Source organism: Morus notabilis, unplaced genomic scaffold (assembly GCF_000414095.1).
Source record: "Morus notabilis unplaced genomic scaffold, ASM41409v2 Scaffold701, whole genome shotgun sequence".
NCBI classification, from domain to species: domain Eukaryota; kingdom Viridiplantae; phylum Streptophyta; class Magnoliopsida; order Rosales; family Moraceae; genus Morus; species Morus notabilis.
Window position 1 is genome coordinate 22,774 of NW_010363199.1, and position 18,434 is coordinate 41,207.

Here is an 18,434-nt window from a genome sequence, read left to right on the forward strand (position 1 = left end):
CATCTCTAAAAACATTCTCCTTCATTATCTTTGCTTGTCGATGTCAAATCTAGATGCTAGGGATCGACGCGACCAGCGACGGTGCCTGCCACCGCACAAAGAGAGATCTTAGGGATTTCAAAAGGCGACGACTGACGATCTCCGGTGAGGTTCCCTTCATGATTCTGGTCGTACATGGATCTCCGACAGGTGAAGCTTCGTGTTCGTCGGTACCTTCTCCGGTGGCGACCTCAATGTCTGCTCGCACATCTGATAGTGGACGATCTGCGATCTTCTCCGGCAGGAACCTCGAACCAGTCCAACAGAGTGCTCATCAGCTCTGCAAACCAGACCTTGTCGCACCTCTGTGAACTAGATTCAGCCGATCCTGACGACGACGCTTGATCTAAACTCAATGATGCCACCGCCGGAGAAGTCGAGCAACGATAAGAGATTCAGTAAGAGATCTCGCCGACTTCGTGAACCAGGAGAACCACCTCCTCCGCCGCCACCGTGAACCACCGCTGGGAGAAAAGGCCAGTAGATTATTTGTTGGATTGTTTCGGTGAATTTTTTGTTGTGATTTGGTTCTTGTAGACTATTTGTTGGATTATTTGTGAGGAAAAGGCTGTAGATTTTTTGGTGGATTGCTTTGGTGAATTTTTTTACAATTTTTGAGATATGAGACTTTGGTGGATTGTTTTGTAATTTTTTGTTGTGATTTGGTTTCCAGCGTCTTTCTCTGATCTCCAAGTAATTTGGTTTCCGGCATCTTTCTCTGATATTGTTGATCTGCAAGAAAGTAGGGGAAAAGCTGCTTATATGTGTGAGAAAGAAGGAAGATGGTGAAATTTAAAGATGAAAGAGGGATTTACAGCTTCGATTTGTTGGATTTAGAGATGAAATTTGGGGAAAAAAGAAGAAGAAGAATAAGAATAAGATGAAGAAGAAGGTTTTTCTAATGGGGGCATTTAAGTCATTTTACTGAAAAAATAGTCATGTGATGAGTCACATGACATGTTTTGTTAAAAATTTAACAGAATTTGACAAAAATGACCAAACTGTCACATTTTAAAAAGGTTAGGAATCGTTTTATTAAAAAGATAGATTAAGACTAAACTGTCACTTACTAAAGAATTTGACGACCATGTACAAATTACCCTAATAATATTTATAATGATTTGTAAATTATTATAAGATAAGAAAAAGAGAAAAATTCTCTCTTAATATCCAATCTGATTAGAAGTCTCATTCCTCATAAGTCTCAATTTCCTCCTACCGCTATTATAAATAGAAATCCGGAATCCTCATTTATTTTTAAATTGCTTGAAAGCATCTGAGAGTAGAAAATTAATTGTTCACTTTTTAACAGTTAACTCTTCATTGCTCTTTAGTGGTGTAGACAAGATTGCTGAGTTTGAACTCACACACACAACACAACAGTTTGTGAAACAAAAGGAAAGAATTATTTAGGTATAATTTATTGTTCATGGCAACTTGAGTTTGTTTTTAGTAATTAAAAAAAAATTAAAATTCCGCTGCGTAACCGATTGATTTTTCTAACAAGGGCAAGATCACCAAAAATAATCAACAATGGTTGAAGTACTAGCGAAGACTCTATCCGAGACCGACCTCAAAAACAGCTTTCCAGTTCCGACGGACTGGTTGCCGGTGTTGCCGCCACTTGGGCAAGGCCACACCAACAAGATGGTGCAGCAGCTATGGGTTGCCTACCGACTAGGGTATTTCTGGGAATTTTTGTACTTGATGTCGCCAGTTGAGTACTATCCAATTGATGGGGTCAATTATTATGCAAGGAGCCAGTCTTATCTCTACGCTGAAGAATGGCTCAAAGCCTCAAATTTGTGTTTTCTAAAGGACTCAAAGTTGGGGATAGAGTTGTTCTTGACAAAGGAGAGGACGAGTTTAGAGGGACAACCAGTTTAGTAGTACTATAGGTTTTAGAAAAATTATTTTTAGCTGTGCTGAAAGAAAAAACAGTTGTTATAAAATATAGTTTAGTGTTTAGTAAACTGTAATTATACAAGTGTTATTGGTTTCAAAAGTAATATAATAACGTTTGATAAATTGTGATGTTGAATTGATGTGGATAGTTAAGATGACCAAAATAGATATGGTACGAAGAGAGAGATGGGGAGACCGACGAGAGAATAGAGAGAGGGGTTTGAGAAACAGGAGATTGAGAAGAGGAAATTTTGGATATGGGATTTTTTTTCATTCAGCAGGGGTATAAAGGGTATATTTGAAAGTTTTATTAATTGTTAGTCACGGATTACCGCACAATCTAAAATCAGAAGCAGCCGATTTTAGCCTTAAATTTTTCAAAAATTCTTTAAGAATCAATTTTTTAAGTTTTTACTAAACACAAATGTCAGTTGTGTTAGAGATCATCCTCAAAAAATGTTCATAGATATATGAAAAATTCTCATATTTTGTTAAAAATAAGAAATAAAAAAGTTCTCATGAGATGATTAAATTAAACTGCCCTGGCAATCCTCCCTCACGTACGACGTCGTCTTCCACATTGTCGCTATTGAGTTGAGATGCATCCTATGGTGCATATGTAATATAAGCACTCTCATGATCAAATGCGTCAAGATCATGAAAGCCTCTTGGTGGTGGTGCCTTCAGCACAACATACCAACTCGACGTATCATTTTCTCTGGAATAAAATACTTGTTTTTGCTTGTGATGCCAAAATAAATGGATCTCGTTGAAATTGACTCATTCCTTCATGAAGGTTGACTAACCCTTTAGCCTATTTAAATTGAAATATAAAAATTATTATTGACCTACTTCCTAACAGCTTAAGTTTTTGGGATGAATTGGTAAATTAATATAGTATCAGAGCAGGAAATTTTGAGTTTAAACTCCCGTAATTACACTCTTTATCCCCATTTAAAATAGTTAACGGTTTCGTAATTTATTTGCAGAATCTCATACATTATAGCATTCTGCTTTGCATCCTTCTGGTCGTGAACGGTTCCTTACATAACCCTTGAGTACTTTCATAAATCTATTTAGAAAAAAAAAATTCACCCTTGTATTAATCAACTTAGCAAAGAAATAGCAAAATAATACGTAAAATATCATTGAGTAAGTCACAATACCTCTAAAAAGGATACATCCATCGATATTGCACAGGCCTACACAGTCAAACTTCTCGTGTTAGATGAATAGTCAAGTGAGTCATAATATGAAAAAAAAAAATTTAGGAGGGAAGTATTTCTCCAACATGCAAATTGTTTCAAAAATATGATTTTCCAATGTTTCGATTTTATTTTTATCAACCACACGTTGACATATTCCATTAAAAAAGGAGCACAAAATCGAAATATTGCAGTCCGTACTTTATCTGGGAGAAGTCCTCTTATAGCCACTGACAATAATTGTTGCATCAGGATGAGACAATCATCAGATTTAAGACCTATAAGCTTTCACTCATCCATAGATACACATTTATTAGGAAGACATCATATGTGAAACTGGCCTAACACATTTTAGGAGTTTAACTTGACCAAAAAGATTAATCTATTAGGTCTTGGGTCCTTCTATATCTAAATGCTCCACCATCCGCATACTTGCGGGAACACCAACTCTCCACGGGGGGCAACGTGAGAACTGTAACTGAGTGTGATCACTCTAATACTACTCGTTAGGGAGACACCACATGTAAAATTGACCCAACACACTTCAAGAACCCAACTTAACCTATTAAATCTTGAGTCTTTCTATGTATATAAACCATTTCACATTCTCATCCACTTTTCATTGTGAGACAACACACATATACACTTTTCTCAACAATATTTCCTCATGTTTGAGCCACAACCATCAGGCAATTTCAAATCAAATAACCTTTTGCAAAATTAGGGCCCGTTTAGTTTGCTGATTCGAGTTTTTAATTCGAGTTTATATGTGATTTTATGTGAGAACTTTTTACTGTAGTAAAAAAGTTAGATGTGACTATTTCTGAGAGTTTTTTACTGTAGCAAAACTCAAATTCTAAACTTAAATCGGTGAAATAAACGGAGCCTAATTGTTTCTCGCTCTTCGACAGCGAATGAGGTGCTGCAGGAAGGTAAAACCGATTACCTTTTTCTTGTGGATGTAATTCTTTTCTTATACCCATATGCTCTAAATCTCTACGAGATTCAAGTGCATCTTTTTGGTTTTCCATTTATATCCAAGAGAGTGCCAATGAGACTCTCATAAATATTTTTCGTAATATGCATGACATTTAAGTTATGATGCAAATCTAACTCCTTTAGTCAAATATTTTTCTCAATATGTATGGCATTCAAGTTATGACGTAAATCCAACTCTTTTAGTCAAATATTTTTTTTAATATGTATAACATTCAAGTTATGATGCAAATTTAACTCCTCTAGTCAAATAATAAGGGAAAAATCATAACTCAGTACAAATTAAAAAAAAAAAAAAGTAATCTATTGAATGAATGTAGTAAACAGAAGCTGATGAGGACTCATCTCCCAATATGGTAGGTCAAAAAATAACGATCTTTTCTTCTACATTCTCATTGGACCAACTTGTTTCTCTTTGCTCTTATTGTTGCTCCTCAACCTCTTTTTGCCCTTCCTCCTCTTTGGTTTCTCTATCTTCTTGTTTCCTTTCAATGGGTCTTTTGCCCATTTATTAACCACATTCTTCAATATCAGCGAGATTTCTTTCCCACTTACAGGTTTTGGAGCCCTGCGTGTTTCTTTGTTTCCGTCAAACCATTTAGTGTCATTTCGACATTTGTGGTGAAGGGAAAGATATCGTCTATGACCTCTGTAAACTGTTTTTCTACTCTACGGTAAATAACGATCTTTTTATTTCTGGTTTGATATTCTCTTCACCTCTTATAGTGAAGGTTAATGGGAATCGTTTTTGAATTTAGAATGAATATAAGTTCTGACGAAGGCTTATTCACGCCACCAGTTTCAACTTTGTTCAGCCTTTTGAAATACTAGAAGGTATCATCAAGTGTTGGCTCCTCTAAGAACTTAGATCCATATACTTCTCACAAATTCAATTTTGATTATTTTTCTTTTTTCCTATTTTTTATTCTTGTTTTGCATACCTATTAGATTTTTTTTTTCTTTTTTTTTTTTTTGAACTTTTGTTGTTTTCTTATTTTCTTTACTCATTTCAGTTTCTCAGTGGATGATTCTCTATTTGAATCACGTGGCTATTGATAAATTTTTGAAGCCTAATGTCGAAAGGCTCTATTTTGATATTTTTCTATTTAGGAGGATAGAAATGGTAACTAAGTTTCATCTTATATGTTATTGTGGTTGAAGTATTTTTTTTTTCCTTTGCTGAATAGTGGTCGATTTATGTTTTCAATTAAAGTTCTTGCTAAATTTAGGAAGTTTATCAGGAAACAATAAGCTATTGGTGCTAGCTATTGGTGTGCTGCAAATTTAGATTCTCATTTAATTAGACCATAAAAAAATGTAATGATCTCAATTTTTAGGTTTGAGACTAGAATTTTGTATGTATTTTTTTAATATTTGGATATAAAAAGATTTTTTTTTGGTATGTCTTACAATAAGTTTTTTTTTCAATTTTTAAATTAATTTTTAATATTATGAAAAATATAAATAAAATAAAATCTCATTAATTAAATAATTTTTTTTTATCCAATAAAAATCGATGACATTTACGAAATGTTGTGACAAGGATTAAGAACGACATCAATTATTCGTAAGGATGACATTTTAAATGTGACGTTACATAGACACTTATAAAAGCGAAAATATAAAACGTGACACTGTTTTGGTGTTGTGAAAAAGAAATTAACGATGTGAAGGATGCCGTGTCAGAAACGTCGTAAAAAATTTCAGAATTTCCACGGCACCCCCTTTCAATGACCTTTGAAAAAATGTCATGGAACCACTTTTACGACATTTTTTAAGTGCCATTGAAGAGCTCTTTTTGTTGTAGTCCTGCATAATGGATACCATGCTTGAAAGTTTGCGGCGTTTCATGACTATGCCGGAGGAGGAACTTAAATTGTCGGAACCAGTAATGTACGAGAAAGTCAAGAGCGGCAAGCTTACCAAAGACTACAGGCCCGTTTATTTCGTTGATTTGAGTTTTTAATTTGAGTTGAGATGTGACTTTATGTGAGAGTTTTTTACTATAGTAAAAAATGTTAAATGTGACTGTTTCTTAGAGCTTTTTACTGTAACAAAACTCGAATGGTGAAATAAACGGGACCTACCTCACTCAAGTATACCATCAAGCTTTCACGAGACAACTTGAATTTGAACTCTTCTTTTTTATAGAAGATGAAGAGGAATTAATAACATATTTCTTTTATATACTCAAATTTAAATTATTGATTTTGCTACAGTGTTTAACTCTCACAAAAAATTTAAACGGGCCCTACGATCTTAATAACTAGTACTTGGAACAAGTGCTCCACTAAGCAACCTACGTCACATACTTAATTTAGCCTATGTTTGGGTGTGGATTTCATCTTTTAATTTAGCCTATTTCCCTCACTCTCTCATATTTTTATAACATGCAAATAAAATAACAAGGAAAGAGATAATCATGTAGTAAGAAAATTAGAAAATGTATTCTCATTTTGTTTCTTGAACAATCAAAGAGCCTATCCTAGAACTCATGTTTGTTTGGTGAGTATTTACATGACACCATCAAATTTCTATATTTGAAAGTGATAAGGATGAAAACATAATCATTAAAAACTCATCCATATTATATATATATATATATAACTTCTCTATAGTGGATGCAAAATCTGATATTTTTTATACTGAGAAGTACTAGTAATCACCGACTAACATAACAGATACATTATTAGCTTATTGCATTTTACTCTTGACACAGACGCACACAAAGACAAATATTGCTTGCTCTTACTAATTTTCGTCTTAAAAACTATTCTCGGTTTTCTTTCTTGGGAAATTGGAGCTTGGTGCAAGTGGAATCATGAAATTACTGCTTTTCCAAGACCCTTATGTAATGAACTAATTGTTTATCTGGGTACTTGACTCAGGTAAAATATGTTTATACCACGTGGCACGCATCCAATTTCAAGATTTGACCTCTTTCATTGACTTTTATCATGTTTATTCTACGTGACACACGTATTATGTTAATGGAATTCACGTATCAGATAGTGAATGAAGAAAGTGATAAAAAGAATGACAAAAAAAAAATAACACTAATATTCCTGATGAATCATTTACAAATAAACAGATTTTGAGACATTATTATATTTAAATATTTAATTCTATATATAATTCCAATATACGTTGGCACTTCAATTTTTTTTTTTTTTTTGGCTTGTTTATAGTTTCGTATATCAAACGAAAGTTTTTGGTCCAAGAACAGGTATATATAGATGTGATGCAAAAGAAAATAATAATAAATAAAAATTCATTTGTCTGTTGTAATATTAATTAAATTAATCATGAAAGTTCTCCATTACCAGATCCCATATTTGCGTATGATGCTCTCAAAGGTGTACAACAACTATTTAAAGAAAGATTACGATGAATTTGTGTTCAACAAACGCTGCAATATATCCTTTAAACTGAGTCCAAAGTCCCAACAGACAATTATTAGTCATCAACAAAAGAGGATCAAAAATCATTTTCTTGGCATTGGTTGTAAAAAAAAAAAAACGTTGTAGATGGTCGATTTAATTGAAACAAATTAAAGAGAAGTGCTAACATCACTCTCTTACGTATTTATTTATTTTTTCAAAATGACACTTTAAAGAGAAAATAAATGGATGAATGTATTTTCCCTAAAAAATTTAATGTGCGTGATTTAAAGCTTCTTGATAAATGGATGAATGTCTTTCCCCTCAAAATTTATACTACAAATTGCAATAAAGTAACGAAGAGAAAACAGTTAAATCCTATTTCTTACTCAATATTATCCTTAGTATGCAAAAGTTTTATTTTTTTTTTTATGACACAATCATACCACGAGGTTAATAATTTGTTAAAACAAAAATATATATTTATATATATAACTTTTTTTGTTCGACAATATTGTATTTTTTTTCGAATTTTCTGAGTTGGTTCCATAAAATAAATAAATAAAGTGAACAAATAAAACATATAAATTATCACATCTCTTCATACTAACCAAGATGTGTTTATCATACACGCGCAATATTAAATCTTAATAACAAAAGTGTGTTATTCCTTATAGCTCTTCAAATTTAATTATGGATTACATGATTCTAATAAATAAATAAAAATATTACTATTGAAAATTCATATCAAGTTATTAGGTAAAATAATCATGTATTAAAGGAGTTGTTAACCTTTCAATGGTTTAAAGACCGACCATCTACAACTACATATGTGATCGTTCCATTCCATGTGAATTCATACAAACCAAAGTGAGAAAATATTCTTTTCCTTCAGTTTTCAATGGCCTCTAGCAATTGCTTCTATATCTTAGCATTCTTTACCGCTTTTACCTTTTCTAGCATGGATTTTAGCTTAGCCGCTCGTCATCTTTTGCAAACAATATTTCCACCCAACTTGCCAATGCCAAGTTTTCCGCCGGTGCAGCTGCCAACCATACCATCTATCGCACGCCCCTCCGACCAACTCGGTGCCTCTACCGACCATCCCGCCTTTACTACAACCCACATTTCCATCTTCCCAAGAGTATCATTGCCTCCGCTTTCAGCGACGATGGCGCGTTTGGAACTCATTCCAAAATGATTTTATTTTTTGTATGAAAATGAAAATGAAAACGTTTTCAATCTCAGACAGAAATCATTTTTGAAAATGTGTTTGGTAGTTTTATCAAGAGATTATTTTCAGTGTAAAAAAACCCATTAATGTCTTTCTTTCTCTCCAAAAAATCGTTTTCATTTCTGCTTTTTGTCTTTATTGCACCAAACGCCGTTTTGAAAACGTTTTCATTTTTTCTTTCTCAAAAAATGTGAAAAATAAAAACGGGATCAATTCCAAACACAGCCGATATTTTCACCTCCAAGGATTTAGACAAGAATCCGTCCCCTCCCTCTTCACACCTCCCTCCACCTTTAGGTTCTTGAATCATAAATTAAGTCTTATGTTGTCCACACAAGTGTTTGTATTCTACACATATTTTGTTGGTCAATAATTTGTTAAGGTTAGACTTGGACAGATACCAACTTAGTTGGGATGTACTCAGGTCTCACCTTTTGTGTTTCCTTTTCAATTAAATCACTTACAAATAATTCCGTCACATGGGACTATATTTGCGTGTAAATTGAAAATTTGTTTGTTTAATTTCATATGGTTTTATATGTAACTATAATTTTTTGTTTTCTCTTCTTTATAGCAACTACGAGACTACCCAATGCAAAATAGAGGAGAAGGAAAAGAGAGTTTAAGGTTTCTTGTTATTGCAATTGAAGAAAAACATACAATGATAAATAAACTAACACGGAGGCTTTACAATACCCTTACTGAATAAAAGAAAATAAACAACTTTAATGTGAATAAATAGCTCTAATAATCATCTCCTTTTTAACTTTTTTGGTCCTGTAACTTCATCTTTAGTATTTAATCTAAATTAATCGAAGGCTTTAATCTATACCTATACCATATAACTAAATCTGAATTTCAGTTATATGTGAAAACATCGAAACCATCTCACAAATCATGTGCAAAACGTTTCGCATAGTTTTTTTTAATTATTTTTTCAGGTTTTTTTCCCTTTTTTTTTTTTCCTTTTTTCTTACCTTTTACTTTTTTTTTTTATGTTTTTGTCTTTAATTTTTTCCTTCCTTTTTTTTATTTGTTTAGCCATCACTTTAAAGAATGTCACGTGTGCGAAGCGCGCGTTCTGACTAATTATTCTAAGAAAGAATGAAGTGGATAAATGAAATAAATATATATAGAAAAGACAAACGTTTACTAATAATATTCATATCTAACCATGGCGGCTCTAATCACTAGCGACAAGTTAATCGTTGTGGCTCAACTTCCCTATTGAATTTAAGTCTCTATTGGCCCCAAGGTTCCATTGGATCAACTCAACTTTGTTTTGGTAATAACAAACACTTGATTGAGTTTGTGCTAATTTTTTTTTTTTTTCCTTGAGTTACATAGTTTTATAAGTATTAAAGAACTCAAATTGTGCAAAGAATGAAATGAAAGCTCTTGGACAAAAGACTTGAAATATTCAAGAATTTATGAATTAATAGCTCGACTGAAGATTGGTGATGTAGGAATCATTCTTTTGCTTAGTCTTATATATATATGATTGAGCCGAAATATAGAAATTCGGCACCGTTCACTTCACTAATTCGAGTTTTTCTACAGTAAAAAGTTCTCACAAACAATCACATTTAACTTTTTTGCTACAGTAAAAAGCTTTCACATAAAGTCACATCTCAACTCAATTCTAAACTCGAATCAGTGAAATGAACGGATTATTTTTAGGAGAAATTCTACTTATTCTATTTTTACACACACTTGACCCCGAATTTTCTTAACAGAAAATTAGGTGGAATGGAATGCGACAAACTCCATATGGGTTAAGATTTCTGCTACTTTATTCGTTTTTCATATTTTGACCGCCTAATATAATAACCGAATTGCCGTTAGTTTAATATCCACATATCCTACTTGATTTTTTTTTTTTTTTTTTTTTTTTTTTTTTAAAATCTCCTACTTGTTTTCCTACTTGATTTGTTACACACTTCTTTATGCTTCACACTAGTAGTTGACCCAATGGCAAATTGGCAACCAACCCTCTTTTTTTTTTTTTTTGCTAATCAATCGGCAACCAACCTTAAACAAAAGGATTATTACTTCATCAGAATTGCACTTCCTCCAATTAGCATCAGAGAATTGTTCTTGTCCAAGACATAATAAAATGTGCTATCCCTATCAATATATATATATATTCTCTTTTCTTTTTTTTGGATAATTTGTACCAAGCAATTTGCTTCAGAAAGTCAGCGAAGAACTTATAAGAAGTCTAGCATCTGAAGACCATGTACAAGCTTTAGATTTCACAATCAAACATTCTCTGAACTGTATTGTTTGGTCATTCCTTTAACCTTTTTAAAGTTTCATTTCGAAGTTAAATGTATGGCTTGTAATAACTTGAAGTGCAATCTGTTTCTGATTTTGCTCATATATTTTCTTGCACTATCTCCTACCTCTTTTCTTTACGCGTTCTATCATGGGTTTTTGCTGCTCTTCCTTGCTGCTACATACGTCTTGCTGCGAAGTTGCTTGTGAGAAAATCATACAAACACGCAGTTATGAAGAAACGAGGCAAAATTGAAAATATTTGCAGATAATACTTGCAAAGTAGATGAAGAGAAGCTCCCAATGGAGCTCCATTTCCATGCAAAGAAAGGTGGGTTTTACGTGAATATCAAGCTGTACTCATATTTCTTCAACTTCTATTCTTTTGCCATGTAAGAGTGTTACCATATTCTGTTCATTACCTATTTTTTTTGTTTTTTTAATGTTTTTTTAATCAATACATATATATATATATATATTTGGCGTATTATTCCAATTATTTAGATATTCCTCTCATTCCTTCCTCATTCTCTTAAAGCCTCGTTTGGTAAGCGAGAAAAATGGAAGGAATGGATGGGAGGATTAGTGAATGGTTTTTAAAACTTGTAGTTGTTTTGGCATAGGGGATAAGAAGAGGGATTTAAAATTTTCCGCAAGACTCCAATTTTGATCCACCCAAAATTGTAAGGATTAGACGAGAAATTCATACCAAACACAATAAGAGAAACGTATATATTGCATGTACTATAAGGCTGTGTTTGGTACAAGGGAAAAAAGGAAAGGAAAGGGTGAATAATTTAGGTGGAGGAATAGAGAGGCAGAAAAGAGAGAGATATATGATTATGAATAGAAGGATATTAACATTAATCTACTCCTTTTTATCACTCTTAAACACAGAACATGAAGGTAAAACAAACCACCTAAAATGGTGGCGGGTTCTGCAGCTATAAAACAAATTATCTGGGAATTACCTTAAAAAAATAACTGTGCGGGGCACTATGAAAGAGAGAAAGCATATATGTATTTGTCAATTGTCACATGAATTAACTTAACTGTAAATTTGCAACAAGTCAAAAATGACTAGACTAAATCTACACTACTTGATGGCAGTACCGGGGCAAAAAACCTATATGGAGACTTTAATGCGTAGTTTTCCTCTTGCCTCTCTTTCTAGAACTAGTTTCGGGCGCTTCCGCTTCTTCGGCCTTCTGCTCTGCCTCCAATATGGCCAGCTGCACCGTAAACAAAATTTACAAAACATCAATCGGATATGGCAAACCAAACACATTTCTAAGACAGATTCAGACACTGATTCCAGAATTTCAGTTCAAAAACTGGTAGTTACAACAAATACATAAATCAGATCACAAACCGAAAAGCCCGTTGGGTTTTAAGAACCTTTGTACAGCCAAAGAATTACCTCGTCCAGAATAGGTTTAAGCTCTGTGTATCGAGCTTCAGCGAGATCAAAACCGTCTTTCCGAAGCTCCTGCAAACGAAACCAAGGCAACATTATGTGATGCACGTGAAAAACAGAAAGTACATCAAACAAGAAACATGAGTAGAAAGCCGTGTTGTTCCTTTCTGCACTATCTTCAATTCAAACATGCCCGAAAAGATCGTGTTAGAAATTCAAAAGGCAGCAGAGAGAAAATTTAGCAGATCAATAAAATTAATTGAATTGAAGGGTGTAAAAAAGGTCCTGAACATAAATATATTGGATGTTAAAGGATGATGCTTCACACCTTTCCAGTGTGTTGAGTGTGTTCATGTGCAGCCATTTGCCAGTATAAATTCGTACGCCGGTAGAAATCTCGCAATGACTCTCCAGGCTTCACATAAAACATAAAAGTGAACATCAGTCAACGTGGTGATAGAATGAAAAATCAAACTAGGAGCTTTAAATTTGGCCCAGGGAGGCTACAGAAAGACTGGTTATATACGCAAAATAAGCAAGAGTCAAAATGACAGGGAAACACCATTGGAGTTCTTTGTGAATCTGAAAGGCCGAGACTGGCTCTTATTTGCTCTATCCTTGCCCGTTTCTCCTTCCTTCGAAGATTCTTTCCCTCACCCTTGATTAAAGCAACAGCATCACCCAAATGTACTGATCCATCTTTGCTACTCTATACACACGGAAAAGTAGCAATTAAATAAAAAGACGGTTTAATCATTTCCCTTGTATGTAACAAGCAAAAATCTTTCTAGCTGTGCAGGCATGGAATTCAAATAAGACTCAAAATGCAAAACTACCACAGAAAAAAATGATGTGAAACCACCAAAAGAGGACACTTTTTAGTCGTTAGAAGTAAAGCACAAGAAAAATTGGGAAAGTACGGAAAGGCACCTCTGGCTCATCATCATCATCACTCTCATCGCTGTTGCTATCACTACCATCTTCACCTTCATCTTCCCCATCATCTTCATCCTCATCTTCATCCCCGGAGGCTTCTACCCATTCAGATTTGGACGCCTGCATCACACATGCAGTCAGGCAGAAGCAAATGACATACAACAAATCATATAAATGGCCAATTCATCAGGCATCCAATTTGTCAAAAAAAAAAAGAAAAGAGAAAAAAATCTAAAAATAAAGACAGGATGGGTTCCGAAGTTTATCGGGAGTGAAGACATTGGTGCCAATAGCATAGACAGGTTAAAAAATCAAAGCGACTTAATTGTAAGTTAAATTGTCCTTTTTTATCTTTTCATGAGGAAGTCAGAAAATTAACATTCACAATTCAACACATAGTTTCACCATCGTCAGAACCATGACAAACAAAGATGTTATGAACATTTTTATGTAGAAAAGAGACTGTTACAAACCGGTATGATGCACTTCCATTCGTCAAGTTTGCTAAGATTAAGCGAATACAAATCATCTAGTGTAATTTCTTGATCTTTAACCTCCATCATACCGCCATATACGTATAGTGTATCTCGCCCCACGACCATGCAGGAATTGATTCGTCCACAGGGCTTCACTATCTAATAAAAAATAAAATTAAAATTAAAAGAGTTCATAACAAATCGAGAAATCAACTTAAAAATAAAGCTAAATTGATGATGAGAAAAGGCCATCCAGCAAGACAAACCTCTGGTAAACCAGAATTTGGTAAATCCAATTTAGCAGTAGATTCTGGAATCTTTCCATTCGATTTAGCAGCTAATCCACCATCGTCAACAGTCATGCTTGTTGTCATATGCTGTGACATTTCATCAATGTCACTTTCCATGTCATCCGCTTCTTCATCGTACTCTGATTTCTCATCTTTGTCGTTTGTTGCAAGCTCCTCTACTTCCGTAGAATTTGTCTTATTATCACCATTACCCTTTTGTTCAGAACTCTTTTTTAACTGTGCAATATAAACAACAATGAAGCCAGTAATAATCTGAACAAGAGAATCTTGACAAATTAATCCCTATTATCTTTTCAAAAAATGTAAAAACCTAAGCTAAACAATATAACGTATATAAAAATCATAGGTTATCCATATTAAAATTTGACATGGTTAAACCTTCTTCGTTGTTTTCTCCTTCCGCAGCTCCAATGGATACCAGCGACGGCTGTCAAATTGGAAGCCATAAAGTTCATCCAAGAACAAGCTCATCATCACATCACCTGCATGCAAGAAACAAGAAATAATTATGGAAAAACATATTGACAAAAAGCACGGACTTAGTCAACTTGCCGCATAGATGCATGTGTCACATAAATAAAGACGTTATAAAAATAGGATACACAGGATTTATTTTGGAAACACTACCTCCCTGTGGAAAGCAAAATAAAATAAACAGATAAAATAGAAGTCATGACACAGAAATTGTTAAAAACTAACCTTCAACTTCCATATCCACCACCCCTCCAAACAGCAAAGCGCGCCTCTTATGAACACACACGGAGAACCCAGCACGAGGCCCTGGAGGCATCCCACTTTTCTTTACCTATTCCAAGGTAATTAGCATTTGTGAACAACCCCACATATGAAAGATTTTGTTTTTAGAACAAAATCAGAAAGACGCTTTGGATTGTATGAATAGTAAGGTATTGCATTATGGAAAAGCAAGAACCTTGTTCCATTCCCAAGTTTTAGGATCAAGGGACCACATGTCAGAATGAACATTTCCTTTCTCGGAGCCACTCTTATCGGGTGAAATTTCTTTGGAGTAGCCACCGTATAAGAAAATCTGCCATGTCCAAGGAGGTCAAACAAATTTAGAAACCTTACAACAAAAAAGACTTGGAGCATTAAACTGCCTTTCTAAAAAAAGGGTATCTTTCATTTGCTCACCTCATCCTGGTAAACAAAAAACTGAAAACCACTTCTGGCACTTGGCCACATGGATCCAGGCCTAGGCTTTATTTCTTGCCACTGAAAATTGCAACACGCCAAATTTTTTTTGTTAAATAACACATTCAACCAATAACGATACCGGCTTAATGCAAAGGACCAATCTATATTTACCTTGAATTGATCCAAGTCAAAAACATACAAATCATTGTAATACCTGCATAAATAAAGGACAAAGTTCCATAAACCCCCTAAACAGCAGAGAAGAATATTGTTACCATGGACTGAGTAATTATTACAAAAGCCCTCAAAATTATTTTAAAGAAAAATAAAAATCAAAAGTGAATGTTTTAAGCAATATATATGTGTTTCCCACCACATATATGAGCCGAATGCAAAATCATTTTAGGACAAAAAAGTTATTTACAAGTGTTTTCTCCAAAATAAAAAGATAGGAAGAGGATCAATTATGATTAACGTCCACCAAATTGTTTGGATGAGAATGCTAAGTACGTAAGATGGCATACACTATGAATTCTAAATCATAAACTAACAATAAAACTTTCGAAATGTGAAGAATCCGTCAACAACCTCACTTCTCTAAGAGTGTCATAGAAGCCACCAAAAACAATCAGCTTGTGCTTGTATAGTACCTGGAAGAGAAACAAAAAATAAACACAAAAATTCATCTTAAAAAAACAGTAATTGGATGAAGAATGGACTGATTTATACAACAATGTGAAAATGTCACATACTAGAACAAAGAAATAATTCATGGCAACTTGGAATGTAAATACAATAAAGATAATGTAATTTATATAAATAGACATAGTAACTTTTCAAATTCATTTGAGCATAATAAGTAAGAATGGCATGTCCCAGTCGTGAGTATAAAGACTATAACATTGGAAATGCAATCACAATTCTTTCTAATGGAAACGAGAATCAAACACATAGATTCCAAAAACTCAGATTTACCATTCGATGACCTGACCGTGGACTTGGACACCCTTTCAAATTGAGTTGTTCCCATTGATTTGTCTTCAAGTCTAACATCCAAAAGTCCTGAAAATGCAAAACTCAAGGCAGCTTGTAATCCTTAAAACTTGCTGATACCTAGGTTTAACAACCCAAACAAATCTACAAAAAGGTAAGTGTACAACAGGACTCACCTTGTAGTGATGGAACCTCTCTTGATTTGGAGACGTGAACTCGCCACCTAATGTCAAACAAATGCAATCGCGTTATTTATGCAAAATCATATTTGCACATACTCTCATGTTTATGTCATTCAAAAGTTTTTTCAGTCTACCAAAGATATAAAGATAATTCTTCCAAGCAACTGCTTGGTGGGCACTTCGAGGCGGCGGACTATTGGGACTTGAAATTAACTTCCATTCCTGCTTTTCGATGTCATACCGGTAAAGATCACCGTAGACAAATGTCTGCAGCGATACAAATTGATGCGCCAAAGATAAGCAACAACAGAAAAGTAAGCTTATTTATATCAGATCATACAGACATGTAAAGATTAAAGAATTTCTAGAACTAACCTTGTTACCATTGTAGAATTCGCCTCCATAGAGGATCAATTCAGTTTCTTTCAATGGGTTAACGTTCAGCTACACAATCAGCACAGACATTAAAAATAAATAAATAAATAAAAACCTGAACATCCTCTTAAATTATAAGTTTTAACAAAAATAAATAAATAAATAAAAACACTTACCGTACAGTTTGATCTTGGAGATGGAGCTGGGACATTATCTTCAATGTGGACTTCCTTCTTCTTGGCTTCCTCCTTTTGTATACTCAACTGTTTAACACCACAAGAATGTCAAAAACTTCCAAAATTTAACAAAACCACCACCATTATCTTCCCTGTCACCAACGGAATGACGAAAATCCAATCAAAAACTAAACTTTGTCACTTTATCACATCCACAACAACTAGTACAAATTTCCACAAAGGCACAACCTTTTTTTTATGATCAAAATTTTCAAGCTAAAGGAACACAATTTGATTGTTCATCAAATGCCCATTACGCTTAAGATAAAATATAAAACGAAACTTTATTGTGTCAAAAAAAAAGGATCCAAAAACTCTGTAAACATCACACGCCACAATAACTGGTTCAAATTTCCACAAAGGCGCAACTTGTTTTGATGATCGAAATTTTCAAGCCAAAGGAACATAATTTGATTGTACATCGAATACCCATTACTCCCAAAAGCAAAAATGTGAATAATATTACAGAAGAGAATGAATTTATTTACCAGAATGGCATCAATGTCGTCTTCAGGAGAGAGCTTTTTGGTCTCTCGACGAACTCTCTTTTCCTCTGCTTTCACGGTTTTCTTCTCGGTTTTCTCTTTTCCTTTCCCGGGCTTCTTCGTTTTCTTCCCCATCGTTTAGCGAAGCCAAAGCTTGAAGCTTTCTGAAGTTCAGAGCAGACTCCAGACGACAAAGTAGAAAACGCCATGGAAGCGGCACTATGGAAGTACTGAAAATGATTTTGTGTGCGTCTCGATACGGTGTCGTTTTGAGGGGAATAGTAAACTTTCGAGTTTCGAGCTTCACTACGCAGCGTTTTCCACCAAAAGAAATTAATGAAAACTTTTCTTTTTTTGAGAGAGAAAGAGAGGGGAACAAAAAATCATTTACTACAACGATATTTGTTTTTGCTTTTAATCAGATAACATAACTATTAGTGACAGTATCCTAAATTTCTACTCTACATTAATTTCAAAGCGATCTATTTATACATGTAATTACCATATATATTCAAAAAAATAGTCACATTTCAATATATTTTTTACATCTATATGTGTTATATACGTACATATGTTTGTTCGAATTACACCTCAAATTTTTATTATAGTATTTTTTGTTATAAAAATTCAAATTTAATTTTTTTCGTTATAATACTTTTTTGACATAAATTCACTTTTTAATTTAAATTTTAACTTGAACGAGCGAAACAAGCAGGATATTAAAGCATTAAAATTTATATGTAACATTAAATTGATGTGTCAATGACATATTCTGACATTTGAGCTAATGTAATACTAATTTTTATGTTGAATATGATAAACGTCAAATAGT

At 33.7% G+C, this 18,434-nt stretch overlaps 1 protein-coding gene across 1 annotated transcript; it reads right to left on the minus strand.

The window, feature by feature from the left end:
• Positions 1–11,972: 11,972 nt before the first annotated feature.
• Positions 11,973–17,792, minus strand: LOC21391558 (kelch domain-containing protein 4). Its single transcript, XM_024169259.1, has 19 exons — positions 17,606–17,792; positions 17,058–17,144; positions 16,882–16,950; positions 16,641–16,773; positions 16,501–16,547; positions 16,307–16,393; positions 15,920–15,981; positions 15,503–15,545; positions 15,329–15,409; positions 15,108–15,224; positions 14,876–14,981; positions 14,555–14,658; positions 14,132–14,392; positions 13,863–14,024; positions 13,384–13,509; positions 13,016–13,162; positions 12,782–12,868; positions 12,457–12,525; positions 11,973–12,268 (listed from the first exon to the last, which is right to left on the minus strand). The coding sequence occupies exons 1-19, from the start codon at positions 17,735–17,737 to the stop codon at positions 12,176–12,178; spliced, it is 2,013 nt and encodes a 670-aa protein (XP_024025027.1). The 5' UTR covers positions 17,738–17,792; the 3' UTR covers positions 11,973–12,175.
• Positions 17,793–18,434: the final 642 nt, after the last annotated feature.

Excerpts from the sequence above, each read along its gene's own strand:
- LOC21391558 (XM_024169259.1), bottom strand. The coding sequence starts at position 17,737 with ATGGGGAAGAAAACGAAGAAGCCCGGGAAAGGAAAAGAGAAAACCGAG. Across the intron at positions 16,394-16,500 it reads AGAGGTTCCATCACTACAAG|GACTTTTGGATGTTAGACTT; the intron begins GTGAGTCCTGTT and ends TTGCATTTTCAG. Across the intron at positions 14,393-14,554 it reads AGGAGAAAACAACGAAGAAG|TTAAAAAAGAGTTCTGAACA; the intron begins GTTTAACCATGT and ends TATATTGCACAG.